General features: G+C 50.3%; 1 protein-coding gene and 1 pseudogene across 1 annotated transcript; both read right to left on the bottom strand.

The window, feature by feature from the left end:
* Positions 1–3,862: 3,862 nt before the first annotated feature.
* Positions 3,863–9,414, bottom strand: LOC115319855 (annotated as a pseudogene).
* A 1,928-nt stretch (positions 9,415–11,342) lies between these two features.
* LOC120849892 lies at positions 11,343–12,704 on the bottom strand. The gene has a single exon (XM_040222173.1). It carries the CDS (start codon positions 12,702–12,704, stop codon positions 11,343–11,345), a length of 1,362 nt encoding a protein of 453 aa, XP_040078107.1.
* Between the last annotated feature and the right edge of the window lie 3,535 nt (positions 12,705–16,239).

The raw sequence follows: 16,239 nt of genomic DNA, 5'->3' as shown, positions 1-16,239 counted from the left end.
AAATATTACGATCTAATTCCGTTTATATATTTAATAAACTGGCCAGCAAAACTTCAAGCGAGCAAAGTCGCCGAAATCTGTCAACTCTAGCGTGCGGCGCGAGGCGCAATCATTAGCGCAGTCAATGCCACGGAGTTGGAGCAGCCGACATTGAGCCGCTACGTCAGAGGCATGACTACGTCATTCTCACGTTTTGTTTGTTTTTACTTCTCAAAGCGAAATTGAACGATGACATCAGGGGCGACCCGCGCTCATAGGTATAAACCAAGCAGTGCGTCCGCTAATTCACAAATGCTATAGGAAGCACGCCCTCGTGGACCCAAAACACTATCACCACTCCTCCCCCTTCCCTTCTCCTCCTCCTCAAACTCTATCCTGCTCCTGCCCTCCTCCCCGAGCGTTGCATCATGGGACGTTTCCCTAATGCAACGCGTGACGTGAAATCACGTGACGTCACGAGTCCCGCGCGTTGCATTATGGGAGATTTCCCATAATGCACCGTGCGGTTACGCCGACGGCGACGCCGCTCAAGCCGGAAACGGGCGCCTAAGAGTTAAGAACGGTGCTTGTGAACCAGTTCAACCGAGCTCAACTCCTTACGTTACGTTACGACGAGCCTTGTGCCCCTGGTTACCAGGGTAACTCACCGTCCTAGCTCGTCGTCACCGAAACATCCATGTTTAGAATGGCGCTTAAAGGAGCCCTCCAAAGACTTTTTTACTGTTTTTTTTTATTTGCACCGAACCTGAGCGCACTGAACGTAGTAACTTAATGAAACTTTTCTCGAATTTCGCTGTATTTTAAAAAGTTATAGGCAAATCAAAATTTCAAAAACAAGCAAAAATAACCTCCTCCATGACGTCCTTGGTTGCTTGAGTGGCCGCGAGCTGGAGGAGGGGTAGCGGGCTCAGCGAGCGCTCATGAATGCCGCACTCCGTGTCGACGGCGCGAGAGGGCGCCACTAAAGCATGTTCTGGATAGGCTGTATGCAGCGGGCAGCCAGAGCGGCTCTCATTGCATTTGCTGTGCGATTAAACACTAATTCGGCATGACACTTCATTGGCCACAAACGACAGCAAACACGGGGTAAAAATCCGTTTAGAATGAGAGCCACTTCGCACTGCCATACCGCGAAACGGCGAAACCTCAAAACAAAGCTGCTTGCCGAAGGCCTTCGGACCGCTTGGAGCCGGTCTGATCAGTCCATGCGACCGCGGCTCCGCCGCGTACATCCGGGACCTTTCCGTGTCGGCGCCTGATCGTACTACTCCTTTCTAGTATGCGCCGCCTTTTCCACCGCTTGGTGGCGAGTATGTCGACGGGTCATTTCTTGTTTCCGTACTTTATAATCTGCATTTGTTTCTTTTCTGATCCAAAATCCTGAACAAAAACTACTTTTATACATTACTGAAACGGTTCGCACCACTTATATTTTGTATTTCGACTAAAAAGAAGCTTTTAGCGGCTCTGACCAGTAGTAAACCCAAGACCAAAGACGTCACATATCGAGCGCTCTCGGTACCGCGGGTCGCCCCCGTCGGTGGAGGGGGTTTCCGCGTCGTTCGGTTAAAATATGATGCACTTATACTTAGTTACATGCCCGCTCCATGCCCGCTGGCTTGCCCGAACCCCAAGAGACGTGGAAACCGCAAAAAAGGTAGACGCTTATATATGATTGCAGGGTCCCTTGAATGCGAAGCATAGCTTTCCCGGCGACTTTTTTTAACGTAACGTAACGTAAGAAAACGGGTCTGTGCGAACCAGCCTTTAGTGAGAAGGCTAGAAGACGACGGTTGGAAATTTGCGCTTCAATGGGCTCCTGCGCACTGCGAAATTCTCGGAAGTTAATTAGCGGATACTTTATCCACAATGACTCACATGCTACCAACCGCTGCAGATGACCTCCGATGTTTCTATGAGGCGCATCTTCTGACCGAACGGAACACCAGGAAACGCCACCCAGACCCCGAAAAAGCCAGGTGACAAAATACAATACCGGCGCCAGAGTGTGACCTAACCCGAAGAGACGCGACGCTGCTACATCGGCTGCGTAGCAACAGTGCCTTCACCCAGAAGAACCTATACAACGCCTTGGGAGGAGTCATCGCAGAAGTGGTCCTTGTTAGATATGAGCGGTCGACATAATGGTACGTTTGCAAATCGGTTTATTTCCGATGGAGCTTCCGTCGTAGCCTAGCATTCGCGATGGAGCCTGGCGTTCGTCGACCTCGTGCCTCGAGGCTGGCGAGCAGCCCGTGCACGCGCACCCGATGGTCACGAGCTGATAGGCGCCAGTTTCCAGCGGGTACATGACATCACCTCCAACTGGTCGTGGCTTCCGTAGCGTTGGGGTTGTCGTCGCGTTCGAGTGCCCTTGCGGTTACCAGGGAAAGGATCAACGTCTGCCGTTGAGGAAGTTGAACTTGACACTGGTTCCCGAGGAAGCACTACCGGACTGTTGCCGGCTCAATGGGAGGGTGCGTCTTGTAAACATGAACTGTCGGCACCAGGAGATGGTGCCCTTGGTGGAGTTGGGCTGCGGTCAATGTCGAGGTCTTACACAGGACACAAACTTTTCGCTTCTTGTCTGATTTGACTGTTGCCAATCGCAGGCGTGTGTGGTTGGTGTGCCGGCGTACTGAAATTTTAACCGTCCATGAACGCAGTCCCATCTGACTTTCAATTACTTTGCTGTTTGGAAACTTCTTGGTCCACACCGCCTGTCCCACGCTAAATTCCCGTGGGATGACTGTCGCTGCTGGTTCTTCAGACAGAACCGTCTTTGGTCGTTTTAGAGCTGACGACAATCCCCTAGCAACCGTGCTGGTATTTTTCCCGCTGCCACGTGAATAGTTGCATGCTGTTTGAATAAAAACCCGGCCAGCACACAATTAAGGTCCGATCCTCCCCCTTCCTGGCGAGTGCGTTTTTTATCTCTTGTACCATTCGCTCCACCTGACCATTAGTCACAGAATGATACGGTGCACTTGCTACAGCAAATATACCATTGTTTCGGTAAAATGGATGAGTGTCCGGCCTGGCTTCAGTGCTATATAGTTGAAGACGCGTTGATGCTCATGCGCCAGTCGTGTTCACCGAGATGGGCATCAACACGCCGAAATTTCAGTTGGCGGCTAATTTCTTCGATTCCGCAACATAGGTAACGATTGACTCGGCTGGGTGTTGGTCACGGTGTTGAAACTTGGTTCGGCTGAATAGTTCCGAAAGCCGGGGATCATAACGTTGTTGGAGCCCTGGCGTCCTCGGGGCCGTCAGTGGTTGTACGGTTGCATTGGTTTCCGCGCCACTAATACCCCTGTTACACGGGCACCCTTAACCGCGGTTAACTCAGCTTTAACTGCGGTTACGTGGCAGCACAGATGCCGCACTATGCCCTCGGACAGCTATTTCAAAAGAAGTGAAGAGAGCGCGTGCACTGCATTCATAGGTGCTCAAGATGCTCAAGCGCACGTTCGCCCATAGCTCTGACTGCATCGCCGCAGAATGTTGTCGGCAAGTATTGTGCGCTAATTGTGGTTTAGCGTAACTGCAGTTAAGTGCGCCCGTGTAACAGCGGTATGAGGGTCAGCAACAGGGCTCTTTTTAACAAAGTCCGTTATGTCGTTTGCCTAAAAGAAACTTAAACGCCCGCTCAGGCCGACCATCCTGTTCCTTGGAATTCTTCGATGTTGCCTTGTGTTGCACTCATCCTTCAAATGCTGCGGAATTTCCCGGTTGGGGTTCGCGTCCGTCTTCGTTGCCAATGTTAGATACGAACTGTCGACATCTGATACGGTTGCCAAATCGGTTTATTTCCAATGGGCTTTCGTTCTAGCCTAGCATTCGCGATAAAGCCTGGCGTTCATTGACCTCGTGTTTCAAGGCTGTCGAGCATCCCGTGCACGCGCAGCTGATGGTAACAAGCTGATGGGTGCCAGTTTCCAGCAGGCACATAACAGTCCCAACTGCGCTGTGTGCGGAAATCAGGAAGAGGACTTGGACCATTTATTCTGGCACTGTACAGAGTACAGCAGTGCTCGAGGGACATTTATGGCTCGTATCCAAGCCCCCAGCACTCAGGAATCACTATTCTCCAAGAGTAGCAGACAACGGGTAGAGACGATTTCCAAAGCAGTGCTCGATTTCGCCCACGAAGCAGGCCTGGCAGTCCGCATATTACTTTACGCACTGTACTTTAAGGATTGTACGGCCTACCTAACGTACAGCAACCGTATGACGCTGGTAAGATGCCGTTGCTAACCGCTCAGCTGGATGGAACCCACTGTTCGAGGCACCGCCCCTTCGCGGCGGTCGCAGGTGTGCAAAATCCCCTCCCCTTTATTAGTTTTCTCATCTGTTTCGATTGGCAACTGTGGAGGCAGCCTAGAAAGCGACCAGCCAAGTCGGAGTCACATTGCAAAACTGTTTTAATTCTCGAGCAGAAAGAGAGAGAGAGAAAAGAGAAGAAAAGAAACGAACAAACCAACAGACAGACAGAGCGCGCGCAGCACAGCGCGCGCTCTTGGCGCGTGCCGTTCGGCAGCGGTACAGGTGTAAGGGGGCCGCTGCCACAGATGCCACCAAAGAAGGAACAAACAAAAGAGGGAAGAATTTAGATCGTACAACTAAACATAACATTTTCCCCTCCCTTCTTCTTTTTTTTTTTTTTTTTAAGAGTGTAGGAACAAGACGATGACAAAACATTATGCACGCATTTACAACAGCAAAAACCAAGAGCATGATCAGCACAGTCTAAAAGAAGCACACAAATAGTTCACTCGTCGAAAACACAAAAGGAAATAGTTCACTCATTTCATTGAGTACCAAGGTCTCCATACCGCACTGGTGGTCGACGGTTCCGCCCCGAGCGCCTTAGAAGCACCTGCCAAGGACACTGAGCAGTTGAAGTTCCCATTCCTGGAGGCGTGTCCGGGGCAGGTCTGCACTCAGGCGTCCGCGATCGAGGCAGCTGCTGCATGGCCGAACTTGACTCTTGAGGTTGCCAAGTATGATGCCTGTGGTACGCGTCACCTGGAGTAGCAGTGTGGCTCGCGGGCTGGCCACCTTGAACGGCAGCCGGTGTCCCCTGCTGATCACTTCCTAGACTGGGATCGGAAGCAGCTGCGAGTTTAGAGGCATTCCACACTCTACCATCTCCCAGCCGGAATGTCCAGCGACCGACCCGCTTCATGATGCGTAGTGGTGGCCCGAAGGCCGACTCCCCCTTGGCTACCTTTCCTGGTTTCTTCACTCTAACCCAGTCGCCTACCCTGAATCTGGGGCTTTTCGCCGCTCGACGCCGGTCGGTGTACTCTTTCGTGTACTGCTGCCTCTGCTGCACTCGATGTCGCAGCCGTTGCAGCTCCTCGATGGGATTTTGCAAGAACTGCGCCGACGACAGTACGAGGATATTAAGGCGGGTGCGAGGCTTCCGTCCATGCAGCAGGAGAGCAGGAGAAAGTCCAGTCGTGGCATGGGGCGTGCAGCGATATATCATCAGGTAGTCTACAAGGGATGACCGGATGCTGCTCCGCTCAAGGGTGGCGCACTGGGCGCACTGGGTGGCGCACCTTCAAGGTACGGTTGAAACGTTCAACCTGCCCGTTGGACTGGGGGTAGTAGACAGAAACCAGCTGGTGCTTTATACCTCGCGCTTTAAGAAACGTCTCAAATTCGCCTGAAACAAACTGTGGCCCATTGTCGCTCACAACACTGTCAGGGTACCCCTCTCTGGCAAAGATGGCGCGCAGAAAGTCCGTGATCCTCCCCGTGGTGACGTTTGGGCAGAACTGTACCTCGGGCCACTTGGAAAAGTAGTCCACCAGCGTGATGGCGTAGCGACACGCAGGCTCCGCTCGCTCAAAAGGGGCCACGACATCGATGCCCACCTTTGACCAAGGTCGCTCTGGCAAGGGCACTGGCTGGAGAGGGGTCGGTGACGTCTTGGCACTCTTGTCTGAGGTGTTACAGATTTTGCAGGCGCAGACTGCACTACGCACTTCTGCGTTCATGCGGGGCCACCAATAGAGCTCACGAAGGCGTGCTTGCGTCTTGACAATGCCGTTGTGGCCCTCGTGTGCTCTGGCGACAAGAGCGCATCGCATAGTCGTGGGGATGACGAATTGCGCTCCGCGCAGCAGGAGACCGTCGTTGACGGAGAGCGCATCCTTCAGGTCGTAGAAGATGGCCGCATCAGCGGAGAGAGCGCTCACTGGAGGCCACTTAGAGGTCACATATCCCATGACAGTGGTGAGCAGAGCGTCATTCGCTGTCTCCTCTTGCAGCTGTTGCTTCCTGATGCACTCTTCGTCTAAAGCGACAAAGGAGATGATCTCGTCGTCGAACTCCATCCCCTCTTCTTCCTGTGACATCGGCAAGCGGGATAGGGCATCTGCTACCTGGTTTTCGGCACCTCGCTGGAACTCCACCGTGAAGTTGTACTTCAGTAGGCGATGTGACCAACGGGTGATCCGTAGCGGGCGACGTCCTGCTCCTCCGGTGGACAGCAAAGACACGAGTGTTTGATGGTCCGTGTGAAGGGTAAAGTGGCGGCCCCATAAGTATATGTGCCATTTTTCGCACGCCCACAAACACGCAAGCGCTTCTTTTTCCCCGACCGAGTATCGCCGCTCTGTCAAAGTGAGCGTCCTTGAGGCGAATGCGACAGGGAAGACGTCGTCACCATGACGCTGCTGCAGCACAGCCCCAATGCCGTATGCCGACGCGTCTGTGGCCACGATGGTGGGCAACGTGGGGTCGAACATTCTTAGTGTCCTGGCAGATGACAGCAGCCTCTTGACTTGGTTGAAGCTTCTGTCCGCCTCGTTGTCCCAGACGAACGGAGTGTCTTTTCGCAGGAACCTTCGAAGAGGTTCGACCTCAGACGCTAACCGAGGCACGAAGCGAGAGTAATACTCCACCATCCCCAGAAGAGAACGGAGTTGGGTGATGTCCGTGGGGATAGGGGCAGCGTTGAGTGCATCCACCTTCGTTTGTAGCGGAGCAATCCCTTGAGCGCTGACTTTATGACCCAAAAACGAAAATTCTGGCACATCGAATAGGCACTTGTTGTTGAGTTTCAGTCCAGCGTCCGAGATACGCCGCAGCACCTCACGCAGACGATGTGTGTGCTCCTCCTTGGTCCTGCCAAAAACAACAACGTCGTCAAGGTAGACCAACACACCTTCGCAGTCGTGAAGCATTTCCGACATCATCTGCTGGAAAGCTGCTGGCGCCGATGCCAGTCCGAAACATACTCTCTTGAACCGGAAGAGACCTTCGTGTGTAATAAATGCGGTTAGGTCCCGGCTATCTTTATGTAGCGCCACTAAGTCAAGCTGGGAAAAATGTTTGGCACCATGTAAAGCATGCAGAAGTTCTTCTATGTGCGGAAGAGGAAAGCTATCAATAACGACAGCTTTGTTGGCTTCCCGCAAGTCCACGCACATTCGAATTGAGCCGTCTTTCTTCTGCACCACCACAATTGGTGATACCCATTCGGAGGAATTAATCCGCTCGATGACCCCAGCCGCTTTCAAGCGTCTGATTTCTTCTGATACTGGCTGACGCGCTGCTAGAGGAATACGTCTCATTCGATGACGGACGGGAATGACAGAAGGTCGAATGTTTACCTTGAGGACAACGTCCTTGACACGGTCAAGACCCGGACTGAAGAGGTGCTCGAAGTTGCTCATGGAAGGCGGCAGGTTTGGCTTTGCTGGTTCAGGCACCACTGAAGCTGCAGCCTGTGGTGGAGACGATGCTGAGGCCAGCTGACTTTGCACCCTTGCCGACCACTCATTTCTCAATGCACTTGACGCTTCGTCCTGTGGGGCCGGTGTCAACCTCTCGTCCTCCTCTCTCGGCATGTCGCCAGAACCCTCTGTATCAGTATAGAAGCACGACCGAGTGGCGCCACTCATCTGGATATCGAGGGCTACAACAGCGTCCATGCCGAGTAAAGAAGCACCACGGTCAGCAATGTAAAAAAGTGCTGTTGCCGCACGCTCCCTGAACATTACCGGTGCCTCGAATGCTCCCAGAATGGTGATGGGTTGCTGAGAAAAGTTCAGGAGCTTCACAGGTGGTGGTACAACTGTCGCCTTGCTCGCGAAATACCGGACGAACATGGCACTATCCACGATGGAGACGGCTGACCCCGTGTCAAGAAGAAACTGCAGCGTCGAGTCAAATACCTGGATGTTTAAGTACAGCTTGGTTTGAGAAGGTCCGGAAATGTGGGACACCTCCCACTGCTCGTCGTCGTCATCGTAGTAGTCGTCGACGATCTGCTCAACTTGATCACGCGGGCGGCGCAGCAGGGATCGGCGAACACTTCTACAAGCGCGTTAAAAATGTCCCCGACGACCGCAGTTGTCGCAGTTCTGACCTCTCGCTGGGCAGACGTCATAGCCCCTGCAGTGTTCCTGACCGTAACCGCAGTTGGGACATGTTCTTCCGTAGCCGTAGTTCCGCCTTGGAGATGGTTGCCGCCGCGGTGATTCGAAACGCACGGAACGCCGAAACGCCGATCGTCCAGGGCTCTGTTGACGACTGCCACGGTCGAAACCACCATCGCCGCTACGGCCGCAGGTTACGCAGCTCTGCTGGCATAGGCGAGCGCGAAGCGCGTGCGTTCACTGACCGGGCTGAAGCAGCTGAAGAACGCCCCGAAGGAGATCGCACAGGTGACTCACGGCGCGAGCGCCACGGCTCGTGCAAAGATGACATCCTCGGCTGAGGTTGACTCGTTGCGCGCCCTGTGACGTGGCAGGTCACGTGCTCCTCCGACGCCGTCGACGACGCAGCTGGCGCAGTTGTCGATGCCCATTCTCGAACTTCCCAGCGTGAGCGTTCCAAATTAAGGACAGTCTGTAAGGCCACGCTGAACGGCAGCGCGGCGTCAAGTACCAGGCGTTCTTGAATCTCTGAGGAAGCAGCACCCACCATGAACTGTCGGCGGATGACGGCCTCGGTGTCGGCACCGAAGTTCGCCGGCACGGCCAATGCTCGGAGTGCTGAGAGAAAGTCACGCAGAGATTCTCCTTCTTGCTGTTTTCTCATGTGAAACCGGAGTTGTTGCAGGGTCTCGTTGACCGGCTGCGAAAATTCAGCCTCGAGGACCGTGAGGGTCTCTCTATACACGTCGCGAGACGCTTGCCGGGCTTGCTGACCGTCTCCCGCCGGTGACGTTGCTGGCGCCGGTCCAACGGGAGCTGGTAGAGAGTCATAGATGCGCTGGCCTTCGACTCCCAGGCAGTTGAGCAGCTTTGCTTGGCGTCGTTCGGCGGAATATTCCTGAGCGCCAGTAGCCAATATGTATCGCTCGAACATTCGTAGCCGCGATTTCCACGGTATCGGTGGCCTACCGGCCTTGTCCAGGAAGTTTGGTGGTGGCCGGTCACAGTCAGCCATGCTTGCGGCTAAGATGTCGGCTCAGGAATCGAGGAGGACGTTCGCAATGGAACGCACGGCCATTGACAACCAGCAACCGAGGTTCTCTGGTGAGCCCGGAATTCGTCGGAAGCAGGCGTCGTCGCGACGCCAGGCACCCCCGCCGACGTGAGCTTATGCCGAACGACGCACGTTTCCTCTGGGAGTGAGAGTGCCCAGGTTCAGCACCCTCGTCGCCAAAACTGTGGAGGCAGCCTAGAAAGCGACCAGCCAAGTCGGAGTCACATTGCAAAACTGTTTTAATTCTCGAGCAGAAAGAGAGAAAGAGAGAAGAAAAGAAACTAACAAACCAACAGACAGACAGAGGCCGCGCAGCACAGCGCGCGCTCTTGGCGCGTGCCGTTCGGCAGCGGTGCAGGTGTAAGGGGGCCACTGCCACAGATGCCACCAAAGAAGGAACAAACAAAAGAGGGAAGAATTTAGATCGTACAACTAAACATAACAGCAACCTTCCGCACTGGAGGCAAAGCTATACTAAACCTTCTCTACCCACTTATTTCACACCCTATCCCTCTTGTCCTTGCGAGCATTTTCCTGGTGGAGAATATTACGCATGGGCAATAAACCCCCATTCACGCTTTAAATATCACATCACATCACATCACATCACATCACCCCCCCCCCTCCCCCCCGCTCCTTCTTTCAAGTAAGAAACATTTGCAGTCAGGATGACGGGTAGAACTTCCACCTCTCAAGTAAACACACATAAGAAGGTTTATCTTACCTTTTCACTTTCCTCCCGGTAGCTCAACATTGTTGAGAGCTAAAAAATACCCCAGGTTAAAGCTGACAAACCAGTGTGCGGCGGCTCCTGCCCCTTCCTTCTCAAACTCCCCTCTCCAGCTTCACCGGCAGGCAGTGTTGGTGTTGGTAGTGTGCACCGGCCATGTCGCCTCGGTGTTGTCTTTATTTCTCTAATTCGGTGCATTTCAAACATGCGGCGTTCGCGTGATTTATTTATTTATTTATTTGAAATACTATCGGTCCTACACAGGATTAAGATAGAGTGGATTTTGCACAAAACAAACAAACAAAAAAAGAAATACACGCGCTCAAAATGCACAGATTAATAACCCGTATTCCACACAACGGTGAAATGACAACCCTAGGTACTGCTGTCAGAAATCTCTGAAATAAGGGAACTAAACTCTTCTCGAGTTTCAGCGGTGAAGACATGTGCCGGTAGCTTGTTCCATTCTCGCCCTGTTTACAAGAAGAACGCAAGGATAATTTTGACTGACAATGACCAGCCGCAGGCACTGATATCTCTTTTGACTCCAACGGCAGGAAGCCTTTTGAGATGAGAGCACGCTGCTATGTTTGAATGGTTATCTTTTTTCACTTAGGCAAAATTAAACCTGATTCAAATATTTACCTCGAGTGGCTCATATCTCGATACGTTGATGAATTATGGCAATTAAAACATATTCACTCACGTTTAACACTAATAAGGTCGCCGTACCCTGAAAATTGGGGTTTTATAGTCACCATCAAGTGTGGTTTTGTGAGTGGTGCTCAATAAAAATATAATTTAGATTGATTTACTTTTCGTGGACAATCATGTTAGAGTTTCTAGTCAAGTGATGAAACTATCAATTCAATTCAATGTTTATTTGATGAGTTGAAGGGTTTGGTCCCATGTCCTGGGACCGGCTACTTCAAATCAAGTAATGTACAGAGTGAATGATGTTTAGCATCCAATTATAAAATCCGAGCACCATGAATATTCTCAGTTACCGAACACGCAAAAACAAAATTACACGGTGAGAGAAGCGATTACGCAATACATATGTACAATAGAGTACTGTAACGTAGTAATAAAATTACAACAAAAAAACGCAGTTATCCTTTAACGGCGCGTCGTGCGTATTTTGACCTTCGAATAATACCTAATATCTGTCAACTATCTTTGTGTCAGTAAAAAAATCACGTAGTAAAGTTGATGCCCTCTTCTGGCTTTTTAAGTCTGGCCAAGGACCTAAAACTTTGGCCAGAGAAAAAGAGCGACTTTCGAGTATGCTTAGTCCCACTCGTAATCGAGTTCGCCACTGGTCATATCTTGGAGAGTCCATTATTATGAGCTCGACGTCTTCCACGGGATGGCCACACGTGCAGCTCGGCACCTGTTGAATTCGGCAAAGAAATCTGCCGGTATACGCGACATTTAGTCGTAGGCGATGAATTAATGTCTCAATAGGTCTGCTCAAGTAATTATGAACTGGACACCGAAGGTCTGGGTCAATTAAAAGGAGTAGGCTCTGTTCCGAGATGCTCTTGAGCCACGTGTCAGGGGACATTCTGTTTCTCAGACAACGAATGTACCGCTTGGCGTCGCTTTTTGTAAAAGGTGTGAGCTGGACGTTGTTGCTTGTATATGCACCCGTGGCCAGTTGGTCAGCTTGGGTGTTTCCTGAAACACCGCTATGTCCAGGAACCCATTGAATGTGTATCGTATGCCCCAATCTTATAGCTTCCCCAAGTTCTTCACAAATTCGGTACACAAGAGACATATTTTCGTTGCGAGTATTCAGGGTCTTAATGGAATGCGGTGCTGGCTTGGAGTCGGTACATATAACCCAGGAATTTGCCGTCAAGCTATTTTTGATGTACATTGCAGCCGCGAGTAAAGCATGCAATTCTGCGGTAGTTGAAGAAGTATGATGTGACAACCGAAAGGATGACCAATGGTTGAAATGGGGTACCACAAATGCTGATGTTGATCTTTCATCCTTGGTTGATCCGTCGGTATACACGTGGATGTTATCGTCGTATTTTTGCAGTAGATGTGCAAGAGTCAGTGTCCTTGCAACGTGCGTATTGACCGATGCTTTTGTTTCCATGCCTGGAATGTTCATATTGATGTCGAGTAATGGTAACGTCCATGGTGGCTTATGAATGTCCTGAACCCAGTGTGTTTGTTCAGGGATTATCATTGGCACGGAATTTAATGTTCGAAGAAAGTTTGTCCCTTTGCGAGAAAGAATTTCATTAAAAAAGGGACGCGCAGAAAGTCTAAAAAAATTACAACATACTTCCTGGATTCTTAGGATAGTTACTGGTGGTTCTTTGGCTGCAGCGAGTACAAGCACACTGGGTGTTGCTCGCAGAAGGCCTAAGCATATTCTTAGACTTCTTGCAAGCATATAAGTAAGGCGAGCTTCTATACCTGTAACACAGGTATAGAATAGGCAATCGCTTGTCGCACTAGCGCCGTGTGGAATGAAAGCATTCAATCTATTGAGGCTCCCCATTTTGCACCCGCGATGCATCGAAAAACATTAATTACACTATTAACTCTCCCCTCCAGCATATCTATATGTTTGGACCAAGTCAGGGATTGATCCAGTAGGACACCAAGAAATTTGTATGATTGAACTCGCTGAATTGAGTCTCCATTTACATTAAGTTCAAAACCAGGAAGCCTTTTTCTGGTAAATGGTATAAATGCCAATTTCGCGGCAGATAGCTCCATTCCTCGTTATCTTAAAAACTTGTTTGTCATGTCTAAGGCTATCTGTAACTGATTCTTTAAAATATCTGGGGATAAGCCAGAGATCCAGATACAAATATCGTCAGCATATATAGATATTCGTAAAGGTGGCTGGAGTTCCTGCAGTAACTGGGCCATTACGACATTGAAAAGAGTAGGGTTCAACACGCTACCTTGCGGTACTCCATGGTGCAGTTCATGATGCTTGCTGTCCCCATCATTTGTACACACTACGATGTTCCTGCATTGAAGAAACTCTTGTATCCAGCGAAGTATGCGTCCATATACATCAAGAAGCACCATTCCTTCAAGAACATGAGCGTGACTAACCGTATGGAATGCTCGGCGAATATCTAGGAACACTGCCACCGTAATGTTTCTGTTATCTCGTTCGTACTCTACACAGGTGGTGACGTCTAAGTTGCCATCCATTGTGCATCTACGTGGACGGAATCCTGTAATTTCTTCGGGAAACGCTTTACTAGTTTCCAACCACCACTGTAAGCGGTTATGTAAGATCTTCTCAAGTAGCTTTCCGACGCAACTGGTTAAACTTACAGGGCGGAAGGAATCCAGGCTCAGTAGTGATTTTCCAGGTTTTAAGAGCGGAACTATTTGAGCTAACTTCCACGATTCCGGTATTGTCTCTGTTCTCCAAACTTCGTTGTATATCTCGAGAAGTGTGCTGGTGGCATCGGGGCCGAGATTTGCTAGCGCTTCGTAAGTGATCTTATCGAGACCAGGAGCTGTAGACTTGCGGGTGTTGTGAAGCGCACACAAAATTTCACGTATGTTGATTTCATGATCTAGCTCTGCATGCACTAGATGCCTCTCGTTTTCGAAGGTACGAGTAGCCTGCGTCTTAGAATATTTGTATTGGGAAGTTGTTACCACATCACTTTGTTGTGCTAACAGAGCGCAAAATTCATCCGCGATTGTCACTTCCGATATGCCCCTCAGAAGAGCTAGCGCGCGGAAAGGTTGCATAACCGGCGTGCGAAGAGAACGAAGTATTTTCCATACTATTGGAATCGGTGTGAACGGGGCCAGATTACCGCTGAACTTCCTCCATCGACGGACTGAAAGAATTTGCAGCTCTCGACGCATAAGCTTGTGAATATGTTGGGCCTGGTTATAATCTTCCACATTTCCTGATCTTCTATAGCGTCGTTCTGCTCTTCGTCTTTCTGCGCGTAGCTTTTCGTATTCACCATTAACACCAACGTGTCCGTTAGGTACAGCTAGGTACAAGACGCGTTGCTCGTTCGTAATTAAGCAAAATCGAGTTTGCAAAATCATCGGGCTCTTTCAAATCGGTATGTCTTAAAGTATTTAAATGTATGAACATCTGGCAGTTTGTTATCCGTGTTCTCTGTTGCTGCCCACGAATATTAAGAAGAGGGTGTTGTACGAGAATGGGAAAGTGGTCGCTACCTCGGGTTTCCCTGCCTGTCATCCATGTCATTTGAGGAGAGATGTCTGGAGAGCATAGAGTCAGGTCTAAACAGCTGCAGTAGGTAGGGCCACGAACAAAGGTCGGGGATCCGTCGTTGAGGACGCATATGTTGTACTTGTCCACATACTCGGCAATGACATTTCCACGTCGATCGCCATGGTCACTCCCCCACATTGTGTGATGTCCATTGAAGTCTTCACACATAATAAAAGGAGCTGATACGAGACGAAATATTTAGAAAACCCAAATGAAGTTATTGGAGTTTGAGGTTCGATGTACACGCTCACAACTGTAACTGAAGACTTACCACACCGTACCTTGCAGGCGACGAATTCTGGGATATCTTTTGTCGAAGAGAATAGGTGCGCAGATACCAGATCTTTCTGTACAGCTAGCATCGCTCGACTTTGACCATTTTGACGAGATGATTTGTACTGCACATAGTTTGAGAGGCGAAAGTCGTCGTCCACGCGAGCTTCAGTTAATGCAAGTATTGGTATAGTGTTCTTTTTAAGAAATTGACGAAAATCACCAGACTTTTGCCGTAATCCGTTGGCATTCCACTGAAATATTCCTATATGGCTGTACAAATCAGGCATTGGGATACACTTCATTCATCAATGTTCGTGAAGACTTAAGTAGTCTTTCCATAGCTAATAGTGCTGTTACCTCAGGAAGATTGTTAGCTGCGGGCACGGCGCTGAGTATGGCCCTTAGAGCCGTAAAAAACATGGGTACCAGCAAATGCGAGACGTCGCTCGATTGCCGTGTCTCAAAGTGATCCTCCCGATGATCGCGTCTGCACATATCACGCTTCTGTGTGCGGGGTGCTGGTACAGGGGAGAGGTTTGATGTTCGCTCTCCTGGAGGCGTTTGACCGGGAATCGTCGAGTTTAGGTGGGATGGAGTCTTGAAGTTGATCTGGGTGTTTTGTTGGCGTTTTAACACGTCAGAATACTGCGACCTTTGAGTTGGTTGAGATACTTGTGTCTGCTGTGATGATGTAGAGGGACGAGGGGGAAGTGTTGGTGGGCGAGAAGGTGGTAGAGGAGGCAACGGGGCGCGCGTGACCTCAAGATTCGGAAAAGGATGACGGTTATTTTGTATTGGTCCATTCAGGATTTCATGTTTTCTGGCTGCAGCTGCTGCCTTTTTGTGAGGACAGCCTGAGAACGAAGCACAGTGATTGACTCCACAATTTGCACACTTTGGATAAGTTTTGTCCATGCAGTCCTTGTAGCTGTGTGATCCAGCACACACCTTGCATCTCCGTTGGCAGCGACAATGTCTTGCGAGGTGCCCATGCCGTTGGCATCGAAAACACTGTACCGGGGTTCCAAGGTACTCCATCACAGGGTGACTGGTGAAGCCAAACAGGACCCGTGCAGGCATCGGGTGATTCTGTGGAAAGTGAAGCAGGACACTTTCTGTTGGTTGTTGCTCCATGCTGCCGTCTTCTTTTCTTGAATATGCAATTTGTCGTTGGACTGCGATGACACCAGCGTCCTTCAGGTAGTCTAGCAGTTCGTAGTCTGAGTATTGAACAGGAATGTTGTTGACCTTGCCAACATTGCGTGTGTATGACTCGGACACGGTCACTGTCACGTCGATTCCGACAAGAGATTTCATAGTAAGCCTGTTCGTTGAGTTCAGCGTCGATGTGTTGACCGTGACTGTGCCATCTTTCCTTATGCGTGGTGCTTGTAATTTCTCTTGCGATACTGTCACAATTTCTTTTGCTATTCTGTTGGGGTTGAACCTCCAGAACGAGGTTCCCTGTTCTTTTGGCTTGATGATCAGCGGGATTCCGGCGGGGCGATTTTTCCGCACTGTGACTTGA

The sequence above is a fragment of the Ixodes scapularis genome, unplaced genomic scaffold (genome assembly GCF_016920785.2).
Source record: "Ixodes scapularis isolate PalLabHiFi unplaced genomic scaffold, ASM1692078v2 PGA_scaffold2__306_contigs__length_199485367, whole genome shotgun sequence".
In the NCBI taxonomy this organism is placed as follows: Eukaryota; Metazoa; Arthropoda; class Arachnida; order Ixodida; family Ixodidae; genus Ixodes; species Ixodes scapularis.
Note: the sequence above shows the minus strand (reverse complement) of the source record. Positions and strands in the feature narration are given on the sequence as shown.